The 27,430-nt window shown below is 41.8% G+C and overlaps 1 protein-coding gene across 1 annotated transcript in view; it reads right to left on the bottom strand.

Moving 5' to 3' along the window:
• The window catches only part of PELI2 (pellino E3 ubiquitin protein ligase family member 2), a 66,609-nt gene that overhangs the window by 37,157 nt on the left and 2,022 nt on the right, over positions 1-27,430 (bottom strand). The window contains exon 2 of the mRNA XM_059474590.1: positions 3,714-3,843. Within this exon, the coding sequence (XP_059330573.1) occupies positions 3,714-3,843 (130 nt within the window). The remainder of the gene's footprint in view (positions 1-3,713; positions 3,844-27,430) is intronic.

Below are 27,430 nucleotides of genomic sequence, written 5' to 3' on the forward strand. Positions count from 1 at the left end.
ACAAGGAAATTCAGTCACATTTCCAGAGTAAAACTACTGTCAACAATTCCTGCTTCCTAATGCCATACTTCAGGTAATTCAAATGTACATGAAGCCTCTTCTTCATTTCTCTAAACTTCAGGCCCATGGAAATAATTCTGAAGCATCAGAAGCCAATAGAGAAATCCAAATGCTCGCAGAGCCAAAGTCATGTGGGATTCCAAGATCAGAGTTCCCAGTGAGCTCAGTGCTCAGCACCCCTCTCATATGGGACTGAGGCAGTTCTCTCCCACTGTTCCACCAAAAGAATCCCAACTAAAATCGTCCAGCAAGAAGCCAGGGCTGGTCATGAAGAGGAGCAATGAGGAGTGAAGATTCACCTGTGCTTGTACAGGGCAAAGTGTTAACCTAGTGATGCACTAGGTTAACAAGAGAGATTGGAGGTGGACTGGAACAGGAACATCCACACTTGGCAGGAACTGAGATCATACAGTTTTATTTCCATAGCACATTACTGACCTGCTTAAGATCTGCAGGAAAAACAATGCCCTCAAATATTGTTCCACAGTGGTATTAAACCAGTTTCATTTTCAGATACCTCTTTCCCTGTTAGACTCAAATATCTCCAACCACAAAAAAAGTCACAAACTCTCAAAACACAAAAACCCTTATAAAAGTCTCCTTTATTCTTCCCAAAACACAGTGAAGTCCAGTTCAGCAACCCATCATTCCCACAGGTGATTATTCTAAAGACAACCTTTTATCCCACTCTCCCCTGAAGTTCAGCATTTACTGGAAAATTTCTGCCCAAGTAAATCCTGAAATCATTTCAGACATCAGCAGACACTGACTGGAGTTTTACAGCATTATTGGACATGAAAACAACAGTTAACACAACTCAACTAAATGAAATAAACATTACAACTGACTTCTGACTTTGTTAAACAGCTCCAATAGCTTGAAAATAAAAATCACCAACCCTAACTATGTTATGATGAGCCAACAGCAAACTTACACCTATGAGTTTGGTAGTCAGAGGAAGGTTTTCACAAATTCTGTTACAGTGACTGATAAACCTTCCTCTCCATCATCAGACCCAGGTCAAGAGGCAAGGAATGGCCTCTGTGATGGGATGATTTTGAAAGAAACTCTAATTCAGCAAAGGAGATTATTAAAATCTTGAGAAAGATCCATACTCAGTTAATGAAGACTCACACTCCATTCCCCAAAGCCCTATCCCAGACATGTCCACACAGACAAGCTTAGGACAGCAGAAGAATTTTAAGCTCTTTCTTACAGTAAAACCGATTTTGACAATGCTGGAAAAAATCAAATAGGGGAAACCACAAAATTTACTGCATGGTGCCTAAGCACAGAGTAAATAAAATAGGTTTTCAAGTCCAGTGCATAATGTTGAAGAGATACCTCTGTATTTTAACAATAACAACTCTGAAAAAACTTGACACTTACTACCCTATGCACTGCTTTTCCCCTAAATATACCCATATACCCTCAGAAGGCCAAATATTTCTGAATTTTCTTCAGTACCTCAGAAGGCAGAGTGGCAAAAAAAAAGCACTCAGTGGAAAACAACAAAAGGCAGTGATTCATATGCAATTAGCTCAGCTAAATTTACTACTGAAGCCATTGCTACCCCAGCTGTCCTTGACACCTGCACAGCAGGGACAATGGAACATGACAAGCATCCTCCTTCCATCTATTGCAGTGTTCAGGCTGACACACAAACTTAAAATTGGTGACAGCCACAGTTCTTGAGCTGCTGCATTAATGCAATCAGCACAAAACAGCCATGCACCTCGTTCCAGCCTCTGTTTGTCAGAAAACACCAATGGAGGCAGTCAGGGCTTCTCCCCCTCTGCTGAATCCACCCCCCAAAAAGCATCAGTGCCCTACACTTGTTTTTACCCACAGGTTCAGCCTACAGCGACAGAAAAGCAGAACAAAACAGAAAATTGGCAGCTGGAAAGGTAAAATGAAGGATGTAAAGGGAGGAAACTTGTTAACATCCTATGAAGTAGAAGTTTCTGCTGGTTTATCTTTCTTAAATACAAAACTGAAAGACTGAGAGCACAACTAAACTTTTGAGGTCAAGTTGCCATTATTTTCCAAGAACTAAGCAGCTCACTCTTTATTAGCCCATGTTTCTTCAGGCATTTACACAAGTTACATGCAGAAACAATTCTCAGTAAAACAATTCAGGCTCTGGTGCCTAAGATGTGAGAAAAGCTGATGACAGCATCTTTAAAATCTAAGTGTCCTTTCAGTGCATGGGAAGAGCACTCAATGAGAGCCACTGCACCACTGTTCTGGCACACATCCACCAGCCCTGCCCCAGACAGCAGCACAAATACACAAAAGCTCCTTTCTAAGGGTTCAGAGAAAGTGCAAAATACATTCAACTTGACACATCCACCCGAATCCAAATGCTCAGAGGAAAGGCTTTAATGTCCCAGATCCTCTGCTATCTTTATAAGGGCACTAATTTGTACAGCACACATATTTTATCTGCACTACAATAATACCACAGATGAACATTAACCAGATTCCTTGTGGTGTCTGCCAGGTGTTTAAATATTTTGCAACTCAAATGCTGAAATACAATCTGCAGTCCAAATGCTTAAGATCATCCAGTGAGAACATGTGTATATTTTCATCCACTTTGTAAAACACATTTTCCCTATTTTTACATTTTAAGCAACAAACCAGAATTACCAACATATACTACAGCTCTATTGTGAAGGTTGATTTCATCAGGAAGAGTTAACTCACAAAAGCCTCCATTTTGATAACAAAAACACTGTAAAATATTTCCTGTAACTTTTAAGCCAAAAGACTCCACATTTATCTGCAGCAGGCAAGCCCTATACTGTTTAAAGAAACAAGCTCTGATATTGTGTATTTTGGTAAGTTCAGGCATATACTGTGTATTAGAAAATAAAACAATCCCATACTATGTATTAAACAACATTCTTCTCTTGGTACATTTCTGAGCACAGTGTAGGTTCTTTCTCTCTGTTCCAAGAGATATTTTAGTGAGGTAAATTTCATACAAACCATCCTCTTGTGCGAGTGCCACTACTTAACTCCTCCTCCAGTTTAGCATAAACTCTACTCACTTCTTGCTTTAAGAAAAAGGCTTTGAGAATGGAGATAGGAAGAGCTTTTGCAGCCTGAAATACATTCCACCACCAGAACTCTGACCTGGACAGTTCTTTACATTAATGTTACTCTGTTAATACATTAACTTTGCTGCTTTTCCTCCTTCACCCACATTCAACTTCAGGTAAAAATTTGTACAGCATCATTATTAGCAAGAAAAATGAAAGGTCCAAAGGGATTAGAACATTTTTTATAGCACATCAGTTATCTTCCTGAAGAGGAAAGAAATATCACTCCAGTGAGAAAGAAACTAAAATACTTGTGTTTTTAACCCATGTACTCTACGGCTCAGATAAAACAGCCAGCACTGACAGCCAGATTTCTAAACAGGGGCAGGAAGGTCAGATTATCTCACACCTGAGCTTCCAGACTATTTTAAACTGGTAACTGGATTAAACTATATACCCCAGAAAGCAAATCCACTGCAACCTCTTCATTAAACAAAAGCATCCTCCAAGCACAGAATAAACTGGCAGCAAGGTAAATCAGCAGCAATCCCTGAGTTTCTCTCCACTCAGGATCATCAAAAACCAGGAACTGCCAGTGTCACATACCTTTGAAGTTTGAGGAGTAGAGACGACATGGACAGAGCTGGGTTTAACTCCACTTGCTCTTGATCGTTTATAAAGGGCAAATCTGCTTTTCCTGCGGCCCCTGTCACCATTAGGGAGGGATCCATTGTACCTGGAAATAAAGGAAAAGAGTTCAGCATAAAACACCACCAAGTCTGGAAAGCAGCAAAGGAGAGAGAGAGGTGATTTGGCCACAATATTCTGGTATTATCAAATGCATGGGGCAAAACAAAAAAAACTAACAATCAGGCTAATTCTTGCTTCCTGAATTGAGCATTCAAACATTCCTTAACTACCAGTGGTTGGAATCTTATTCTCATTTAAAAGGTAATTAACTACAAATGAAATACTCAGTTTGTCAGCCACAGAGACATTTCTTCACCACTAGAATCAAAGGAATGCAGAAGAACAAACTCTACATTTTTACTTCAATGTCAGAATATGAAAAGTTCTAAAATGTTTTTACCCTAGTACCCATCTGCCCACATCTCATGCAGGATTGGAGGAAAAAAAAAGGGGCAACATGAAAAACCAGAGTAATTTATGGGCAAGTAAAACTATGAGAAAGGAATTTTACTCACACAGAATGCTTTTCTAGTTACGTTTCCCCTATTTTTTACAAAACTTTAATCCTAAAGGCTTCATCTATTAATTATTAAGGAAAGAGGATGCAAGTGTTTTTAATTTATGTGACTATCTCAGCCTCACTAATGACTTTCTTTATCAGGTGTAACACAGGAGCCCTTGACAGTTCTTCCATCTCTCCCTGAGGACACAGACCCAATGGATTAATTATTCAGAGGAGTCTGAAGCCTCAAGGGGACAGAGCTCCTTCCCCAGGGAAGGGATCAACTGGAAATTTCTTTGCAGTGCACAAGCATGGGATTCACCATCACCTCACCCCCAAGATTCAGGTCAGGTTTTCACCACCATTCCTGCCAACTCTCAGCTGGAAGAGCTTTCAGGGCTTTACTCAATCTTCTATTCCTGATCCTCAGAGATTTCAGACTTTTGCCCAAGAAACTACAGATGTTATTCCACTGATAAATCTCTTCTGTCTTACTGGTGAGGTCTGTTCTACACTGATCTCATGGATCCCTCTCCTATAATCTTTATTATTACAGGTTAACACTGCAGGCAGAGAAAGAATATAAAAAGGAAAGAGGCAGCAATGCAGTAACCCAGAATATTTTTTTTTATCATTACATCCTGTGTATGTAATGATAATGATACAAATATTACATCCTGTATGTTTGTGTAACAGGAGAATGCACTTGGAGAGCCTCCTACCCTTCTAGGAATCCCAAGGGCAGGACTGCTGAATGACTGAGCACAAGCAAGAACAGATTTAAGATAAAAATTATCTCAAATTTCACTACTCTAGAACTTAAAACCCAGACATTTTAAAAATGCACGTTTAATACATGATGCTAAAGCCACAGAGAGAACTGAGAGACTTCCAGCTGAACTTGTCCTCTCACTCCCATTTTCATAGGGAAGACCACTGGGTCTTTCTGGAATATTAAAGGAGATTCCCTAACACAGCAAAAAACCAACAACAGGAGTAAATCACTACTATTTCATGCCAGGCCTGCTTGCACCCTGAAATTTGTTATTAACTCTACTCCAGAGAAGTGCAGTCTGTGGATCCTCATCACAAGAGACCAATCTCTAGAAAGATACATCAAAATGTTTCACAGGCAACTTAAATACCAGCACTTCAAATAGGAGTTATTTGCATTCTTATTATTACATGTATTATTTATTTTTATTTATATAAATGTATCATTATATACATATTTATTTATAATTATTTATATAATTATTATAATTATTGGTTCTGCACGTGAATCTCCCTGGGTATATGCACATGCCTTCTTTCAAAGACATTATCAGGAATATGCCAGCAAGTTCTAACTTGTTGAAGACAACATTCTTTCTACAAGTATTTTTATCTGGAAACCTAAAAAAAGTAACAATTCCCTCAGAAATAATATATAACTACTACAGATTACCATTGCTAGCTTTATATCCTGTAATTATTGATTTTTCTTATACTTGTGTAACTGCTAAACAGTACTGGATTAAAGCAGTTCCACTGGAAGTTAAAACCAGGCAGGTGGGGTTTTATTGTCTTGGGGGTGTTTCCCTCATTTTCAGAACACAATTTGAGCTGGGAAAGTCCACTCTATTTCAATTCAGGTCTTCGTGGGGTTTAATTACTTTTAAAATACATAAATAAAGAAGTTCAAGGTTAAAAGACCTCTTGGAGTCTTCAAATATGAAGGAAATACAAGCAAAGTGAATGCTGAACTCATTCACCCTGCTTAGCACTGATAAATTCTCATTAAGGTTTCCCTTGTGCCCATTTCTACATTTCCTTTCCACAAAGGGCAGGAGGAATTGAGTGGTAGTTTTATGAATTGTTATGCTTCAAGTACAGACCTTCAAGTGTGATTTTGACCCAACAGTGGTAGAAAGAGCTAGGACAATTCCTAGGGACAGACATGTTTTAAAAGGGGGAAAAAAAGGAGGGTGTGAGAAGTTGCCTCTTCCCACAACCAGCAAACACCTTCGTTTTTCCTAGGCTTGGCCTCTCAAGCTGTTCCCCACAAATTAACCCTTTCCATGGCACTGCAGCCACAGCTTTGCTTCCCCCTGGGATCCTGCCAGCCATGGCAGCTCCCTCCCACCTCCCATGCCCTGCTCCTGGGCAGCTCCACAGCCCTGCCTGTCCCTGCCTCCTTTCCCCACGGGACACAGCTGGATTCAGCACCCTGGAGGAGGAATCGCTGCCCACACCTTGCTCAGTCAGCTTTTCTAAGCACAGGCACTAAGAGCTACAACAACACCTGCCCTGCCCTCTCCTCTCCATCCCTCTCTGCTCTCCTTCCACTGAGCAGAGCCTGGGCGAGCACCGAGTGCCTCCCTCTGAGCAGCAACAGGATGGAATCACCTGTGGAGAAGGGACAAGGATTGAGGACACAAAATCCCCATCACCAAACAGTTCCTCTAAAGGGTTTGGTGGCTAAACAGCTATGTTTTCAAACTACACACTTAACTCAAAGATGTACATTTCACCAAAATCAAAATGGATTTCTACTCTGAAAAAGTTTTCACTCTGTCTCATCATAAAGCCACTCCACAAGCAGGAGCCATTTCTCATCTCCTCTGCACGCTTCCAACAGCTCCAGGATCAGCTTAGGGAACAGCACATGAGCACACAACTTTTGGCTTCACAAGACAACCAGTACTACCAAAAGAACGGCAGCTGGAACTCTCCTTCACCCATCAAAAAACCTGGAACAAATGTTGTTTCCAACTAATAAACAAACTAGGAAAAAAACAATTTCACCTATGGAGAAGGGACGAGGATTGAGGAGACAAATTCCCCATCACCAAACGTTTCCTCTCACAAAGCCACTCCACAAGCAGGAGCCATTTCCCAGCTCTTCTACACTTTTCCAATAGCTCCAGGATCAGCTTAGGGAACAGCACATGAGCACACAACTTTCTGCTTCACAAGAAGGCCAAAAGAACTGCAACTGGAACTCTCCTTCACCCGCCAAAAAAACAGGAACAAATATTGTTTCCAACTAATAAACTAGGAAAAAATCCATTTTACAGGACAGAGCAATCATTCCTGAGAGCACTCTGCTCATACACAGATGTGTGGGGCACTTTGGAAGTTCTCCAGATGTTCATCAGACCTACACACATGGAAGGTGTCACCGACATCTTTTATGAAAAATCCTTTCCTTAGGATTTTTCCTCCTGAGAAGCTGAGAGGCCTCAGGAACAAAATGTAAACATTGATTATCTACTGCTGTGGAATGCAACAGGTGCATCTGGGATTGGTCTCATGGGGTTGTTTCGAATTAATGGCCAATCACAGTCAGCTGGCTCAGACTCTGTCTAGGACAGAGGCTTTTGTTATGATTCTTTCTTTTGCTATTCTTAGCCAGCCTTCTGATGAAATCCTTTCTTCTATTCTTTTAGTATAATTTTAATGTAATATATATAATAAAATAATAAATCAAGCTTTCTGAAACATGGAGTAGATCCTCATCTCTTCCCTCATCCTGGGACCCTGTGAACGCTGTCACAGAAGGAGCAGTCCTGTGCTTCTCCAGATGCTTCTCAGTGACAGCAGCACTGGGACAAGCTGCTGCATGAAAGCTCCTGGGATAATTATCTCAGTTGATAGCACTATTCCTTGCAAATAAGGGAGTGGTGCTGGCATGGGCTATGGGCACCATAATTACCAAAGCCAGTTTCCTACAGATTTACATCAAACACTGAAGAGTTTGGTATACAATGAGCTGCAAACTCCAATTAAGCTTTTCCCATGGCTGGGATGTGTAATGAAAGCCTCTCCTCCTCCTGGATTCAGGGCTGTCTGGAGAGCAAGACCACACTTGCTCTCTCCCACAGTCCACTGTGGCAAGCTCCTACTTTCTACAAGTCTTGTACTACTTGTACTACTACAAGGACTTGTCTACTTCAGAGATTAGCAACAAGCTTTGAACTGTTTGTCAGAAGGCTTGTTACACAAGCTTTTTTGGTTTATGTTTATTTTGGCTTTAAAAAAAAAAATCCAGCCTAGACAATGGTAAAGAGTAAATGATAGTTCTGTTACTTGGTACAACAGCTCCAAATCATGACCTGCACCTTGGAAAGTTTGACTTCAACTCAAGGAAGTCATCCTTAGAATTATGGTATCTACTAGCTGACATTGAAGGTGCTGCATGTAGCTGATTTTTTTACAATGCTATCAAAATACAAGCCATCATAAGGTTAAATACTTCTTCATACCTATGCAAACTATCTCTCAAAAGACTAAAACTGAACAGCTCCTGATTTTCACTGGTAATATTTCCCCCCGACATAAAAGAATAATTTCACTTTGCTTTCCTTGTCTATTACTAACAGCTCTACAGCACCCCTCATCATTTTTGGATGAAAACTATCCCAAATGCCAGACTTTGCTATACACAGATGAGATGCTGCAGTTCAGTTGTTTCCATAGTTTTAGTGAGTCAAACAGCACATCTCTGCTCACTAAACAATAAAGCTGCACAAGCAAAATCAAACTTGAGTAAATCCTCCCTTGTAAGTACATTCTGATCCCATATTTGGTAGAATCCTGTAGAACATACACTACACATAGCAAAATTCAGTTTGTGCTTACACTGTATTTTCACCTTCCCTGAGCCAGTGTGGTCCCACACTGTTGCCAAAAGCAGCAGTCTCACCTTTCATTTATTAATTTGTTCCCACTACTTCTCTCCTTGGTTCACATGAAGGGGAAACAAAACTAGATTTATAAGTTCAGTTTTAAAACCACATTCCTCACTCTCCAGCCCTCAGCAAAGCCACAGAAACTCTTGTACCAGCAACATGGAAAGGACAGGATTCCCCTGGAAGTGCTACAAGTCCACAGCTTTCATGACATCCACCACATATGAAGGCTAAAGAGTCATTATTCACCTTTATAACACCAGTCCCAGAGCTTTTCACAGCTCCACACTCCAGTCCTGACTAACTGGAAAACCTCTGCTGCTGAAGCATCCAACACTCCCTCCCTTGAACACACAGGGAAAGAGAAAAAGTCACATGTTTATAGCAAAACATAAACAGAGAGCTTCAACATACACAAAGCTGACAACAAAATAAGTGTATTTGTGTCTCCCTTTATATAATATCACTGCCAGTTCTTCATAGTCTTTACACCCTCTTCCCTTGTATCAACCTCAACAATTCATTTTGTGCCGATAATAGTTCAGCAAATGAATGGCTAAGGATTTCCTTTTAAAAAAAAGGCAAGAATTATTTCAAGCACATTTTTCTGCATCACAGCTTCAGAAAACAAGCAGTTGCTGTCTGCAACTGGCAATTTATCTGAGAATTTCAGTGAAACAGAACAGTGAAGTTATTCTCAAACTCAGCCTCATGGGGAAGAGTTGCCAAACAGCAACAGCAAAGCTCAGAGTACTTCTGTACTAACAGGATACTCCTGGTTCATTTCCTCCTTTGAACTGTGTGCTCTGGTGCTCTATCAGTGTCACAGATATTAACTCAATATGAATTTAGGTCTCAGCTTGTCTTCAGCAGATTGTGTGTCCCAGAAGCACCTCCACCCCCAGAGCTTTGCTAATCCTGCTCCTGTTGGGAGTTCTGGCAGTGAACACTTGGCTGCTCCTTCAACAGCTTCACAGATCCCTACAGCAGATTGCAAGGAACACCTTTAATGCTGAGGTTTCTTGGAGGCTGGAAGGAGGATACTGTTTTATTTATACTGTTTTATCCTTGTTGCCCTCATTCCCAGGAGCTCCACAAGCCCTGAATGACCCAGAAGGTTCCCTTTCCCCACTGCACCTTTGGAAAAATGTACAGCTGCATTCTGAGGGACAGAACACAGAGCTGGCAGAGCCACCTGCTCCATCCCCAACCCAAAGGCTTGATCCAGTCAATCCATGACACCTCTGAGTTAGTCTGGAAAATCCAGGCCTCCCCACTGTGTTTCAGTATCTTTAGAATTAAAACTTTCCCCATGCACACAGCAATGCACACAGCAATGGAGATCCAGGTGAAGCAATGGAGATCCAGGTCAAGCAAATCTCCTGCACTTCCTGCCAAATCCACCAAAAAGCTTAAACAATCTTTTCTCTCTTCCTTCTCACAGCAGGCTCATGTGCCAGAAGATTCCCACCAGATTTTGCTTTCTTTCTGAAGGAAAATGTTTTAAGTAGCTACAAACACAAAACTAAAGTAGAATTAAGTAGAAAGGCTACAGCAATAAGCAACTCATGGATAACCAAAGGGCTTCTATCCTTTGATTAACAAAAAATACTGATCCAAGATCTTTGGTTTATGCAACCTGGGAGGAAGTTCTGAGGGAAAGACACAGTCCCACCTCAGACTCTGCTGGCTAAGACATCTCCATAGGCACAAATGCTTCCTAATCACTACCAGTTGTACAGCTTAACAAAGCCAGTCTTCTTGCAGAGCAAGAAAATCCAAACCAGCAAGTTCCAAAGTCCCAAATAATCTCATCTCTGCACCCAATTAAAAGCAATGTTTTTGCATCTGTGAATTTGATTATCCATAAGAAGGTATGCTGGAGTTATTAATTGTGGCTATAAGCAGTTTGGGGGTGTTTTTTTCTTTGCTTCTGAGACAAATGTTTGTTCTTACAACTTGCATTTGCAAAGTCATTTTACATCATAAAACACTTCAGGGAGCATTCCCTTCTCCAGCACTTTTGGAACACTCCTTGGCACAGTGATCAGCCCTGTGTGTTCACCACAAGCCTTCTCCTCTTCAGCACTAAATTTTAGTATTCCTTGCTTTGTTACCTGCTCCCTGTACTGTCCTCCAGCCTTCAAAGGGGCTGCAGTGATTCTGTGCAATGCAGCCTGGCCTGATCTGTGCCATGACCCCAGATTTTTCAGAGAAAAGGCTGATTTGCATCACTGGCTCATGATTAGGAGCTACTTTTAATTACTTTTTTTAGCTACCTTTCTAAAGTTGCTCCTAGCATCAGGAACCCAGCAGCGAGCCACCCCAAAGCCTCATGTTACACTCACAGAACTTTGATGTTCACATCCACCCAGCCAGCCCCATGGATTAGCTGAGCACACAGTAACAGGTTATGTACACCACCAATTAAAAAAAAAAAAAAAAAAACAAAAAAAACCAAAACAACCAAAAAAAAAAAAAGCTTTCAGAGGCAACTACTGCAGATCAGATAGGCCAGAACCTACTTTCCTCCTTGCCAGGGTATACAAATTAAGTAGAACCTTATCTGCTGGAAACACCACAAGAAGTCACATGTGCAGTCGCTGAGGTTCTCCAGGGTGACCTTAATTATTGCCCGGTGTTCTGGAGCAGAACTGGTCACTCTTGTGGTTTGGGGAGGAAAGGCTATTCCTGGCTGCTGTGGCCTCCCCCTGTTCCACCCACCAAGAGATTAAAGGATCTGGTACCCTACATACTCATATTTGTAATTATTCCACTCCACACATCCCCCTCCAGCACCAGCAGGAGTACCCTGCTATTATAACAGCTGTAACATAAGAGTAATAAAAAATCAAGTTTGATTCAGAATATTTATAGAAAATACAGCTGACTAATCCTCATGCATGTTTAGCTTACATAATACAGGCACTTGAAGAAAACCCACCTGATCTGTGTTAATTTCACTCTATACAGAAAATTAAAGGATGCTCTTGGCTTGCAAATACCAAATGGATTGTGTAAGAACTGCTTTGAAACAGCTTTATTTACACCACACATCCAGCTTCCTCCAAGATTCCCAAAACTCTTGGCTGTTTTGATACTCTTCTCCTCACTGAGGGGCAGAGAAGAAATTCTGGAGTAAAATAATACAGAAGTAACTAGCCCCAAGTGAGGGGTACAGGAGTCAGGGCTTTATTACTGCAGCACAGAAAACCAGGGGGATGCAGTCAGGAATACAGAAGAGCTGATGTTTCTCCTAGGTTGGGAGAAACTTTTGCAGAAACTTCTTCCTACATTCCTTGATTTTTCTTAGCAAGTGTGTTACTTGTCCTAGATTATTTTTCTGGAAAATAATTTGTTACTTTTGTTTTTGTGAAATCAAAGACAGCTGTGTAAGTAGCACAAGAGTTTGATTAAAAGCTGACACTCTGGAAGAACCCAAGGAACATGCTGATGCAGCCTGCTAGAGCATCAGGATAAGCTTCAATTAAAGCAGTCAAATAACCTCAAATTCCAAACAACTTAACAGCTAAAAACTCTCTAGGCAGGGATGACCTGAGTCTCGCAACATAAAACACAGATCAAGGAAAAAGAAAGGCAGCAACTTTAAAAGAAAAAAACTCCACATTTAAGATACTATTATACATTTCCAACAGAAGTAATACGCCAGCAGAGCATCAGAATGCAAGAGAGTTCCCTTTCAGAAAGCAAAGGGTAAAGGGTAAGGAAACCTCTTCTTTCACATAATGATTTCCTTAACAATCCTTATTTCCAACATTTTACTGCTCCCCCCAGCATTCACTTAACAAGGAGGCAATTTTATTGAGTGCTTTAAGCCCATCTCCAAAGCTGCAGCTAAAACCATTCCCCACTGCAGAAAACCAGCAAAAATGCACAGCAAAATACAGGGTATAAACTAATCAGGTTCATTTCAAAGCATGCTTTTTATTCCAGCTAAAAGAGCACAAGAGATGGGCAAAGCACCATGTTTAGAGAATCCTCTTTCCAACCCTAAACATCTCACAGCACAGAGGAAATGCTGCTCGTCTGAGAAGGATCCATAATCCACCAAATGGCACTGGAATTGTGGACATGGTGTTTGGTTAAACACACACAGACACAGCAGAAAGTGAGATCTGACTTTCAGTGCGCTCAATACAAGTCAGTAAAACACAAAATCCCTTTCAGAGCAAAGTACTACACCCACCTGGGTTTCAGTGCACAGGAGGAAAGAAGGCAAGGAGGAATCCTGTTGATCCACACCACCAGAGGCTTAGGAACCACACAGCTTTGTTTGGAAACTATTTACAATCTGCTCCTAAACATCACATCAAGAAAAGGCTGCAAGTTTCAAAACTGAGACAAATCAGACTTCACAGCATGCAAGGGGACGAGAAACCTCAAAACCCACCTGCCCTGACATTCTGAACATTCTATTTGTACTTCCCACATGCTCCTAGGTGCAAAACCAAAGTGCTCACATTTTAGCCTGAGGAATGAGCAGTAATAACACCACGTTACAGCTGAAACTGCACTACATTAAACATTATGGAGAAACTACATTTCACTCAAAGGAACATTTGAGCCTTTTGAAAATAAAAGCACAGTCCTAACAGTCATTTCCTAAGAAATCAAATGCTTTCCCTAAAACCCTATCAAGGACTATTTGATAATTCACATTTTCATAAGAAAAGGTGATAGCTTTCTCATAACTTCAGTTCACCTCCAAATACAAGCATGGCAATTCATTTTTGTTATTTCACAGACAGTGGAAGAAGTTCCAGGATGTCTATTACAGCTTTTTCAAACACTCAAGCATAACAAGAATAGTCTTAGGATGGTTTCAGTACCATTTAGCACAGAGAAAGAGAAAATTTGCATCCATTTTGTGAATATAGATGATCTCACCAGCAGTGCACTGAATAGAAAGTGAGGCACTCAGCTATTGCATCCTGAGCTGCAACATCTGAGTGTAATTCCATCAATCTGAACATTCCTTTTAGTTTCCCAGGGAAAAAGACACCCTTACAAATGCACAGCTCCCAGTTCAACCTCAATTGCCGAATAGAATCCCAAACATTTGCCTCAGAAACAGAAAAGAAAGAATTGGGTTTCCTTCTTTGTGGCACTTGCAAGCATTGCTGCCTCTGAACACAGCAGCTTCCTTAATATCACTGATTCTGCACTACATCAACTGCTCCATGGCACAAGCTGTCAAAGGAAGATAATCCACTGCTCTGCCTGTTCCTAGCATGTTTAGAGTGGGTAAGTAAAGAGAAAAAGCAAAGAATTACCTTCCTGCCTGTTCTTGGTTAGCAAGTGTGGTATGTGCCCTAAAATCCACACAGAATAAATAATTCTTCATATCATGTCTGAAAGAACTACCTGAAACCTACAGAGGCGTCACAGCCCTGCTGTAACTGTGGGGGCTTTTTAAAAAAGTCTTAATAAACCAGAAATTAACAGTGCAGCAGTGCAGAGAGCTACACTTCAATATATCTTCTTCAGACTTAAAACACGCTGACAGCTTACTAATTCAGAGCAACCTTGGGTGTTTGCTTTTATCATCATTTATAACAAAGTTAATCAGACATCTCTAGCCAGGAAAAGATTTCTGCAAAGCCATTAGGTGTTTACTGCTGATCAGCAGAATGAATTCTCATCTATGTACCTTCATGACAGAAAAGCCTTTCAGTTTCACACTTTCACCAACAGAACATTGAGATTTGCCTCCCTTGAGAGGGTTTCCCAAAATGCTACATAAAATAAACATTGACCTTTCACAGGCCTCAGAGAACACCACTTACTAAGAATGAATCAAAGTAACACAAGTGATGAATTCCTAATGTTTTTTCATATCTAAATGCTCAGAGATTCTGATCTCTGAAGAATCTCACTACAGAGCTTGGTGCAGCAGTGCCTGAACAGGAGATCTTGCTGTGCTCTGCAGATGGGAAGGCATCTCCTCCTCACTGAAACAGCAAGAGACTTTTGTGCAAAACAACCACACAAGACTGTGTTCACACACAGAGCAAGCTCTGAAACGCTGAAGCCACACTGAACTCTCTAAAGCAGAGAAGTTCCCTAGAGCAAAACTCTCACTCAGCTCCTCTGCAGGGCTATTCCAGCCTGGTTACTTCTGGTTAAACTCTGCAAGCTGAAGTTTCATTCCAACAGATATTAAGTAATGTGCACAAGTGGCACAATGGCTTGTAGAAAAGAAAATAAGTTTAAAACCACAGATAGTTCTCCCTCAAATTATTTCCTTTGGAAATCCAGTTCTTTTTCTCTGCCAACACCCACAAAGACAGACAGCATACTATTACTATTTTTGTTCACCAACTTCCAAGAAAACAAGCCACCCCATATGTTTCTCTCTATTTCTTTAGACTCCTTTGATTCTTAAGGCAAGGCCGCCCTATGGGGCAAACCAGACCAAGAAAACAGAGGATCTGCTTAAAGCAATGTTTCCCCAAGTACAGGCCATAATATCAAACAGCATTACAGGACTCAGAAGCAGCTTTTGCAAGCCAAATGGAAATTCAGCTGTGGAAATAAAGCTCATGAGCCCAAGACTGAAATTGGAAGTGCATTGCCCAGCAAAGCATGACTGCAGGAGCTAGTTCAGAGACACAGAAATCAAGTAATTGATTACAGCTGCCTGGCTCCAGAGATTCCCTGTTGCCCTTGAGTTTTTCTACCTGACATCACTCTCCATAAGGACACCTTGGCCATGCTGCACTGTTTCCAGCTGAAGAGGGGAGTGGTACAATGCTGAAGAGCTCTGCAGCTACAGCAGTGCATGAGGATGTGCAAGACTCAGATTATGTCTGTATTATCTTGTTTTTATGTGGGTTTTGCAGATACCAAATTCTTTCCTGTCCTCCTTTGCCCAGGTGCTGCATGTGCATTTCAGAACATAAACCTTTCCTACCCTGTCAATTCTTTGGCATTATACCCATAGGAATATCTCTAAGGGTGTCTCACAACTGTTTTCCTATCCTCCTACAGCAGTATCAAAAATAAGCATTTGTAGAAATCTCCCAGGCTGCACCACCTTGAGGGGGAGCAGAAGATAAGAATGACATCCAGAAATACTCACAGCCCATCAGTTTGTTTCAGTATCTTTGTAGAATTCAGAAGCAATTCTCTAGGAACTGCCTATTAGAAAGGAACAAGCCTGAAATCTACTAGAGAAGCATTCATGTCTGGACAAATCCCAATTTTTTCCTTTTAGAGTTTCAGCCAAGGACAAAAATCTTCCACTAGGTTATTTTACAACCACTAGGAAGAGACTTTCCACATCCAGAAAATTTAAATGTTTGAGTAACACACAATACTATTCTTAGCTCTGAACTGAGCTCATCCATGAGGCAAAATATGAGGCTGCTAAACTACATGAGACATTGCTGACAATTCTCAAAGCAGTTTCAGGTTGTGTTCAAAAAAGCTGATTTTCCAAGAAAAGACAACACTCAGAGTTATTCTCTTCTATACCCAAACCTCTCCTACATCCATCCCTCAGTCACCTGGGGTAGCAGAACATTTGTGTCCATTCCCACTCACTCAAACTCAACATCCCAACACTGTTATTACTACTGCAGGCAGCAGAGGTGAAGCACTGGTAGTGACAAGGAGAACAATGAAAAAACAAGGAGTTTCATAAGCCAGGGAACCAGCAAAGCATGATTTCCTCTGGGTACATGTCTTGCAGTTGGATTCCTTCTTTGTCTACTGAGGTGACAGCTCCAATTGAAGCTTTTTCTCAGAGGTGAGAATCAGTCACATGGATTCCCTGATGTCTAACAAGGAGGGGGGTAGGAATCTCATTCATCTTTACAGCCTCTCCTCACCAGAGTTTAAATAGCATCGGGAGGCTGTGGAATAAAATCAGTTCAGTGACATCCTTCATTTCCAGTTACAGACTACAACCTCACCTGTCACTACACCTCTCAGCAAATCACAGCATATTCACCAGAGGCAGATGGAAAATGACTGGGAGAGGGAGCCTGTGGTGCCAGCAGAGCTGAGGCTTCAGTGTCCTCCTGCAAGGAAACTGCCAGGGCAGCCAGGAGCAGTGAGTGAGTGCTTCTCTGCAGCTGTGGCATCACCAGCCCAAACTGACCCCTTGTTCTGTCCCAACAGCAGATCCTTCACAGCTTATCCCACAGCACAAACAGCTGCAGTTCCAGAGGCTACTGACGCCTTGGGAAGGCTGACCTAGAACAGAGGCTGGACATTAAAGAATAAAGGAAGGATTTATTAGGAGACCTCAATGGATCCACCTTGGGCAGCACAAGAGCCCAGCCAGGGCTACACCCCAGGTGAACCCAAAATGGTCACAAAATGTCACTGGTCACAGGGGCTCTCACTTTGATCAGTTCTGCTCCATTTGCACATTGGAGTTCATTGTCTAACTGCAGCTTTAGCCCATGCAGTCCCATCCTTCTTGTTTTTCTCTCTTCAGTCCACATTGTTTATGTTCTTGGGCCTGAGATTTGGATGGACTGTCCATGGTCCCCAGCTAGAGAAGGAATTATTTTGTCTCCCTGCTCTGTGCAGAGCTCACCATACCCAAACAAGAAGCCCAGACCCACACACTAAAGCAGCACAGAATCTGAAAAACATAAAAGCTAAAACCTGAGGCATCACTCAAGCAGTTATGACCATCAGGGAAACAAGCACCGGTTGAGAACTTCTCCAGATTTTAACCAGGATTCATTTATGCCAAGACAAACTGTCCATTTGAACAGTCATTATGTGGATTTTTGTTCTTCCAAAACAAACAACAAATAACAGGAAACTAAAAGGTCCTGTCAAATTCTGCTTGCTATACCACATTTTTTTCACATTTTTGACAATAGCTGTCACACTGCATAGGTCTGTATATCAAATAAACTCAGTATTTCTCCAAATACAGACTAAAGTCTAGGAAGAAAAATGAAATGTGTGTTATCCCTAACCAGAGCAGCCTTTAGATTTAATAATGACTAAATAAACAAAGGCTGCTCACAATCACTCACACAAGCTCCACTCAGTTCAGGCACAAGTAAGAATGGTGCAGGAGGTGGGAGAACATTCCTTTGGACTCATGGCTACAATAAATGAGTTGTTTTTGCAAATGAATACACTTATTTTCTGGATATTAAAGAGCATCATACATTCTTATCTTAGTTTAACTCGGCAAAATGTTTTGGTCTCCTGACTTAGGCATGACAAACTGATCTTTAATGCATTTCTCAGTCTCTGCACAGCACAAAGGATCCCAATTTTACCACCTGACATATTCAGAACTAATTTCCTCAGCTCACAAAAGTGAGACAGCTGGTTTTTTTCAACTGTCATCTCTACCCAAAACTTAAAAATAAGCCCATACTCCTTCTGGCTTGGGTCTGAATATGGTCTGCAACTGGACCCCAGCCAGCCCCAAATCCAGTTCCTTCCCTCCCGTCTGCACTGGCCACAGAATGCCCAGAGGTGAAAGAGCAAATCACTTTTTCCTCACTCTGCTTGCCCTTTCACAAAGTGTCATTTTACCACTGTCTCTTTACACCAAGAGATTGCCAGTAGGTAAAGCCAAAACATAAACCAGTCTCCTCCAAAGAGCTCAAGGTGCAAACCAGCAATACGTGATCAGAGTTGAATTTGAAGTCACACTGCACATAATAAACTAGGAGGGTACACAGAGCTTGACTTAAACCCTGTTAATCACTTAAACCCAGGCTTTGCTTACAGAGGGAAATGTACTTTCTGTAGTGTCCCTGCATCCTTACATGGAGAGCTATTTATTTGCTGGATAACACCAGTCTCTGCATGCTGGAAACTCTGAACTTGCCATAAAGCTGGATATATGGCACTCAGTTCTGCAGCTGGAAGTGGAATTGCACAACCAGAGATAAGGCACAGCTAAGTGAGCAATGGACCTCCAGCATTTGTGCTCAAACATGGAAAAAGGAACCAAACCCAAGTCAAAAGTTAAAGCTCTTCTGCTCTGACAGCAAGCAGACTGAAACTACTGGAAAAAACCCAGCTTAGTTATCTTTCATAGGCAAAAGCAGGAACATACCCAGAGATTTTGGGAAATCTCCATCAAAGTCTTTTAAACGGGCACAGGGACTCATTACCAAAAAGGGTAGAAAAAACCATTTGGGTATTAAGAAAATATTTATGGAAATTACAGGAAAAACTTGCAGTGCACATCCCTAAAAGCAAACAAGCAGCTTGCAGTCTCTACCCTGGCACCCTGAGCAAGGCATCCCAGCTAGGGAACAAATCCCAGCACAGCCAGTGAGACCAAAGCACTGCAGCTCCCATGGAGGCAGATCCTGCAATTCCCAGACTGCCAGCACCATCCAAGGGCAGCTGCACCACCAGGGCTGCTCTGAGGCATCTCTCAGCTTTCATTTTCGTTCTTCCAGCAAAGCCAGCCTAAAACAAAAGTGGAGTAAAAAAACCATGCAAGGCTTTGTCCGTTTGGCTGTTGCCAAACTTCCTTCTCCAGTTTTTGCTCTGATGGAAGAAGTTACTCAGCTGTTCACATGAACCAACACCTGCCTCCTCACAGATCTGCCCCAACACAAAATCATTCAATTTGCTTAACTTGCCAGTATTTTTTTGGAAAAGCCACCAAGGCACTGACAGCCCATTTAATTAAATCTTCTGGCAGTCAGATGAGTGAACACTTAGGAAGAATTCCTCTGAATTCTCCAGACCTGCAGCAGGGCACTGCCACCTCTCCCATCACACTGGAATGGGACTTGTGCCCACTGCCCAGCACAGAAAGCCACACACCAAACTCACAAATCAAAACTCACTCCCTGATGCACTGAGAAACTAGTCCGGCAAATTTTAAGATTCAGAATGCAATCCAAAGTAACTATTGCATGTATGTTAGCAGGAAGGTTAGGGCAAGCACAAGGTAACGAATCCTATCAAGTCTGAAAGGTTCATCTTTAACACCAAAATTATTTTGAATCCAAGCATTGAGCTGCACAGCTATTTGCTCTCAGAGGTCAAACATACTCTAGGAGGAAGGCAGCTTGAAAGTACAGCAACATTTTGGTGTATTAGACAATGCTCCATAAAAAACACAGTCAGCCTGAGAGGTGCTGAACCCTGGCACAGCATGTGCTGGGAAGCAGGAACCTCACAGCCCTCGCTATCTTTCACCAGCACAGCATCTCCTCTGAAAGGAGGATACACACAAACTCTGCTCCTGTTTCAAAGGCTCTGCCTCCACCAGCACTAAACCAGACACCAACAATCAAAATGAATTCATGCTGTTGCACATGAAGAAATACAGCTGTGCTTATATCAAAGTTTCAGCCCATTAACTTTTGTGTCCAGACTAAACAGTTCTTTCACTTTTCCTAGGGGCACATGCTCCAGGGTTTGCACCTTTGGGCTCCAGTTTATTTGTAACAGGCAGGAGAGATTTAAGCTTTTATTCACTTCAATTTGTTTACTTTCATACAGGGACTAATTGTCTTCACTGTCAGTCCCACCCTGTCCTCATCCAGGACATTTCCATGCCTTAAGAGGATACACCTCAGAAGTTTGAAGCCTACCTGTTTGTTGAGGCATTGTTAAAGCCAGCCAGTTTGAAGAATAAAAATCTTTCATGACAGCTTATGAACTGAATTCTAAATTAAAGACAGCACACACATTTCTGAGTGAAGAGTAATTTGAAAGCCCACTAAACACATCAGTACAGTTCAGTAAGTGCCTCAAGAAGTTAAAAAGTGTTCCTCAGAAAGAAACACTGAGAACTTTTCATTCTCAATTCCTTGAATGTAAAGAGAAAAAAAAAATTTTGCAACAGGGCTCAGTTAACATTACAGTGCTCAAGGAGGTGACCACAATGCTTCTTGGCCTTCTCCTTTTAACCTACTATGTGCCAGCTGCCTCATAACTTTCCTTGCCTGTCCCCACTCCTTTGGGGAGGCAGTACAACACATTTTACACAGTATTTGACTCACTGCTGCCTGCTGGCACCTCTGGTAAACACAATCAGTTGCTCCACAGCAATGTAGCTGCATCACAGTTAATACAAGCAGTAAATATGACAGAAGAACATCAGGTCTTTATTGACATACATTCAGTGTGGCCTTTGTACCAATTCCTGAGAACAGGAAGCCTTGTGCTGCCCAGATTCGGTGCAGCCCACATCTACTCCATCCTCCTTGAAACACAGTTGTATCTACAGTGAGGTCAGCATGAAATACTGAAAATTATACTGTTAAATGGCCTGAAGATAAATCACTTCCAGAAACACAAACCAGAGCCTGCTTGCTTTCCCTCTCTCCAGCATAAACAAGCTGCTATTGAAAGCAGGATGCCTAAACAGGTCCTTCAGCTATCAGCACCTTCACATCATTCCTCATCAAACAGAGCTCATCTCCAAACCACTTTGCTTTTAACACAACAAACTTCAGCTTTGCAGACGTTGTCTGTATCCATTTTCACAACTGCTGTTTATAATGTGCTCCCTCCAGATGACATTTCTGTTGTGAAACAGAGGAAAGCTTTTAGCTGAATTACTCTCTCTCCTCCATGAGCCAATAACTGCTGTACTACCCAGCTGTGGGCATGCTTCCCAGTGACCTCACACGAGCACTTCCAGGCTGGAATATGAAGAACTCAGTGAAATTTCATTGCAAAACAGCTGATAGTTGCTATTTTTAGGAACAGAGGTTGCACTAATCAGGAGTAGAAGCATTGTCTAGCTGAAGACAATGCAAGTCCAGTGTCACCTTGTTCACACATCACTCATAACCCCATCACACTAAAATGCTGCATCCTCCCACCACACAGCCCCTCAGTGACAAATCTTCAAATACCAAATATTTAAAACTGCTGAAGTTTCACCATAGAGGGATTTCCTACAAGGACTGTCTTCCTGAATCCTAGGATCTTTTAACTCGAGCCAACAAGTGCTGTTTGTGGGGAGGGCAGGAGAGATGTTTATTCCTAGGCAAACCCAAAGACAGGTTGCTCTTAGTGCTGAACTCCCAGCACCACAATGCCTACTCAGACTTTAAGAAAACCCTACGAACAGTTTGCTGCCCACTGTCCCCCCTTGCTCTTTGGTTTTAAATCATTATTCAGCCATGGACACTGCAGAGACCCAGGGAGAGTGTTTGCACAGGAGGTGACATTACAAGGTCAAACAGAGGAGTCAGCACAGAGGGGGCACAGCTGGTGGGACAGCACTGCTCCTGCTCCTGCTCTGCCCCAGAGCTCACTAATCTCTGCTGTGGAACCCCCACTGCTCCCAGCTGTACTCTTTGCTTAACATGAGCACCAGGACTATTCCAGCCTAGCAAGTAATAGGATTAAAGCAGTCTAATCCCAGATGTTACTTACAGTTTGTCAGACAAGGCACAAATTGGTCCCCCGAAGTATGGGGATATCACTATGAACTCAAGACTCAGGACTAACCTGTATAAAGCTACACCAGGATAAAAACAAATATGATGCAAAAATAAGAGAGGCATAAAATTCTAAACTACATCTTATCAAGAGGGAAACAAGCCCTCTGAAGGAAAGGCAGGAGCCCCTCAACATATTGGTCTACTATGCAGATGTAGTGAAAAATGCAAGTGCACCATTCAGTGATGTCTTTATAAAACAGAGAGAATGAGCAGCTTTGCCTCAGAAGTCTCTGGAAGCAGGCACAGTCCCTATGCCAGCATCCTCACTGCTGTCCCTCAAGGTCTGAACTCGTGACAAGTCACATGCAAGCTTCCAGTGGTGACCTTGGGACGGAGCAACAATAAACATAAGGATTTCTGTTGATAAAAGAAAAAGCATCTCCAACACAAATGAGATTTAGGGTATCAAACAGCAGAAGCAAAAAAGGATTTGATAACACAAAGTACACTGGAAACCAGCTCGAGATCTGCTTCCAGCGGGGAGCTTAGACCAAATCCTCCTCTACTTCACTTGCCTTGCTGACCACAGGACAATAAGCCACGAGTATGACAGTGCAGAATAACCAGACTGAGGTGACACCACAAGAAGCACTAAACAAGACTGCAGCTAACCCACCAGAGTCATCTTTGCAAGGTTTCACAGCCACACATGCTCAGGACAAACTGGGAATGTGCTGACAACCAACAGGAAACAAGACACCTCTGTAGGACTTTGTAAACAGTTGTAAAACTCCCCTGCCGGCACCCTGAACTAACAAACCCCACCTAGAGCAAGGCACAGGCTCAGCACTACACTCACACACCTTCTCATTAGGGTACAGAAGGAGGAGTTTGTTATCTTAAAGTATCAAGTTTATACCTTCTGTCACTACTGAGCAAGTTAAGAGCAGCATTAGTTCTGTAAGTATAAACCAGCCATAATTTCAGTTTGAACTGGATAATAAGTTCCTGACTTCTTAGGAAAAATCTGTTCTCAAGCAACCTTGTAATAATCACAGTCAAAGAACAGCCTGCTGTTAAGAAGGAACATGAAATAGCTTAAGTAAGATACTGCTTTCAGCAACAAAAAACAAACCTTAACAGCCTAGAAAGTAATTTCTTGGTTTATATGCATATTTTAAAGTAACCAAGTGGACTGTTAGAGTATTTACCCATGTACAAATTTCAGCTGAAAATGGAAAACTATTAATCCCTGATTCTGCCAGGGCTGAAGAGGAACAGCTACTTGGTTCTACACAAGAAGTGCATTAAAGGCAAATCCTACATTTCCCAGACTTGTTTATTCAGAGTAAACTGTTTTCCATATTTTAAGGGAAAAACCCTGAGTCTTTCACTTCCACATGTGTGACCTCCTGCCTGTACACACCAAGGGGATTAATTTAACTTCCAGAATGCACTCAGTTTCCTTTTTATAACAAACATTAAAGATGCAGACGTTTGATGCTGTGATTTGCTTCAATAAACATAGAATTTAGAGTCTGATGTTTGTGCTCTCTGATTTTACATGGGTACGGAGATGTTGTGAATAAAGCCTACAGCTGGATACAAATCTGCACTCTGAGAAAGTCAACAGTACTCCAAGGAATAGGATAGCTGTAAAAAAACAACTCAAGTATGTTTTCTTTCTTAGCTTAAATGAAGCAAAACGTTTGCTCTATCCAGCCATACACAAGCTTTCCAAAAAATCCACAGACCTTTCCTCAGATATAATCCTTTCCACTGTTTTCCTACTCTGCAGTTAATGTTCTATTCAGACACAATTCTTCTGGTGTTTGATTAATCTCCTTGTGAGTTCTGAACTGACCCTGATCACACATTTGCAATATGCACATATAAAATACACCATAAACGCAGCACAAGACATAAAGGTCACCAAGAAGCCACTGTCAATATCAAAGAAAAAAAAAAAAAACACCAAAAAAACCCCAAATCTATTTCTCCAGAACAGCAACCTTCCAGCAATGACTGCTGAAGCCAATGATTCTCAGAGAATCATGACCTTGAACACATTTAACTGGTAGTTCCCATTATGTGCTACACTCATTCCTTTAAATGAAACCTAAAGTACATTTTCAAATAAGGCTTAAAAGCAGAACTCGAGTCACCTAAGCAGTTTCCCAATATATCTATAGAATATAGTGCAGGAAATCACCAAGTCATTAAACCAAGCCCCAGTCTGGCAGCAGCAAATCCATCTCTGTGCAAAGCAAGTCCCAGTTTAATTCCACACCAGGATGGCTCTCCCTCCTCCTTCAGTCCATGCACAGCAGCAAACAGCACTCAAGGACAAGCACAGATCCCACTCTGCTTCTGCATTCGTCAACACCACTGGAAACCTGCCCTGGCTTCTTCCTGAACTGCACAGCAAGAGTGATGTGAAAAGCCAGACAGGTAAGCTAAAAATATAGAAATATGTTTATAAGCAGAAGACACTTCAGAAACTTTATTTACCCTGCAAGTGGTTAGTGGTAGTGGGAACTCTGAACAGTCAGAAAAAGCCAATATGAAAAACAGGAAATTTAAAAATGCATGTACCTTCAGATTAACACAAAAAGACTGTTTCAGATCTAAAGTTGCTTCAAGTATAAAGTGGTCCATCAATGAGAAGCGCTGCCCAAAAATTACCACAAAATGTATGACTGTGAACACAAGTGAGAATTTTTGTAGAATCCCAGAATGGCTGGGTTGGAAGAGACCTTAAAGACCATTCAGTTCCAACCCCCTGCTATGGGCAGGGACATCTTCCACCAGACCAGGCTCTCCAGGACCTATCCTTTAATTCTGCTTTCTCAAAAGGTTAAATTTAAGCAGAACTACAACCTGTTTATTCAAGGATGTCCAAGAATCCACACTAAACAATGCTCATATAATAACTCACAGTGGCTTCTTTCAGCACTGAAGCCTCCCAATTAACCAATTCATTTATTTTAATGGCAGTCAATGGAAAATTTACATGCAAAAAGTTGGCAGCAATTTCAAAATTACTACTGTAACAACACTGAGGGACAGACCTTAGAGTTTTGTCTGGTTAAATTTTAAAAATGCATTGGATATTGCAAAATCCAGTAAATCTGTACAACAAAGTCGACGATGCACCAGGCTGTACCTCCTTGCTAAGGAGTAGCAAACACCAAGAAAGCCTTTGGTTAATAAGAAATATTCCATTTACATGCACACAGCTACCAGAAACCCCATCCAAAAAAAGCATTCAATGTCAGGTACAAGTCTTTCACTGCCACAGAACTCAGCCACTGACTACATGTCTGTAGTTCATGTCTGTTTGCTGTTCCCCCTTCAATTTACATCATTTTAATCAAGTGACTTTGCTGAGAGGTCACAGCTGCCCATCCCCAGCGTGCAGCCCCAAAGGATTTAAGGGCACCAGGCCACTGACACCTGCCTTAGTGACAGCCACCCCCTGCAGCCAGGGACAGGCTCCTCACACGTTTAGCACAAGTGACACTGCTGGAATAAAAGCTTCAGGGCACAATTCAGAGTTAGGGGACAAAGGGGCCAGGACATGCACCTCACAACATTAAGGCACCAGAGAAGTCACACAAAAGCTCCTGACAAAGGCAGAAACAAACACCCTGACACTATTCAGGTACTTGGAACTGCATTCAGCATCTCCTGAACTCCCTCCAGCCCCACGTTCCAAGAAATATATAATGAGCCATTACTTTGACAGGACTTCAAACAAAGCTGCTTTCTTTTTTTTCTTCAAAAAGAATTAGAATATGAATGTTTCTGCTTCACCAAGAAATCCAGAGCCTTTTGTGAGCAGATGATGCTACGAGCAGATGCACACAAGCAGATTCACAATAAAGCAGATGATCTCTTCTTTACCAGCCATCTTGACCTGTCTGGCTCGATTTACATAAACTGTTTCTATTCACTACAACATTGATTATGTAAACCTCGGCAAAACCTTCACCAAACACACGCTGCCACATCACTGCCAGCCCAGAGCTGGGAGATATCAGAAATGTGTTTGCTGCACACACCAAACGCCTCGGGCTTTGCTGGGGCTCCCGCTGGGGTGCACACTGAGCAATCCCAACTACTGAAACAATAAGAACGTGCCAAAAAAACACCTTTCCCTCCATTTAAAGGTCAAGGTACAGCAACCCCACTTTAATACTGCTAAGGCAGAGTGAGAGCAAAAGATAAAGGGAAAGTTTTGTCATCTCAAAAGCAGGAGCTCAGCAGTTTGCCAGGTATGCCAATTCCTTTGTTCATCATCCTTTTCACCACCTAATTTAAAAGTCTCACAGTTCAAGACACAAGTTATTCATCAACATCACAATCAAGGTTTTTTTAAAAAAAACAACCCACACAGTGTCTCAAAACAGCTTTTTTTTTTTTTTTTTTTTTTAACCTAGCTGCGAGGCTGCTCTATCAATTTTAATCAGGCAGTTGTAACAGGAGCTGCAACAGAAAGGCTTCTGCTGGTCCCCAGGTCTCAGTTTCACTGCAGGGAGGAGAGCAGATTTACATTGTCTTATTTAAATGAAACTCCAGATTACAAGATTTTAATACAAAACAGGTATTAAGTGGTTTTTTTAGCATACTGAACAGCTTAAGCTGTTCCAAGAGTTCCTAGTCACAAATGTTGAGTCACCAAAGAGAGGGGTGTTTGCATTATTTATGGCACTACAAACATTTAAGACACCTCTGATAGGACACGCAGTAATGAACTCCTGAAGTGGCAGAGGGCTCTTAAAACAACAATCTTCCGTCTAAAGATTAAAAATACATTTACTGAAGTCACGAGATTTCCTGGATTGCTTCCATCACGTTTACCTAGCCCTGCATCCCATTGTGTGAGCAGTGACAGCCCCATTGTTTGAGTGCAGCCACAGGGACACTCAGCTCCCCTGCACAGACTTCTTGTCCCTGGCTGCACTGCAAGGACAACAGCATCTGTTTGCATTTTCAGTACACCTTACACCTACAAGATGCAGCCTCAGTGGTTTCAGAGAACGGCTGAAACTCAAACAGGACCCAAACTCAGCTCTTTACGTT

Source organism: Ammospiza nelsoni, chromosome 6 (assembly GCF_027579445.1).
Source record: "Ammospiza nelsoni isolate bAmmNel1 chromosome 6, bAmmNel1.pri, whole genome shotgun sequence".
NCBI lineage: Eukaryota > Metazoa > Chordata > Aves > Passeriformes > Passerellidae > Ammospiza > Ammospiza nelsoni.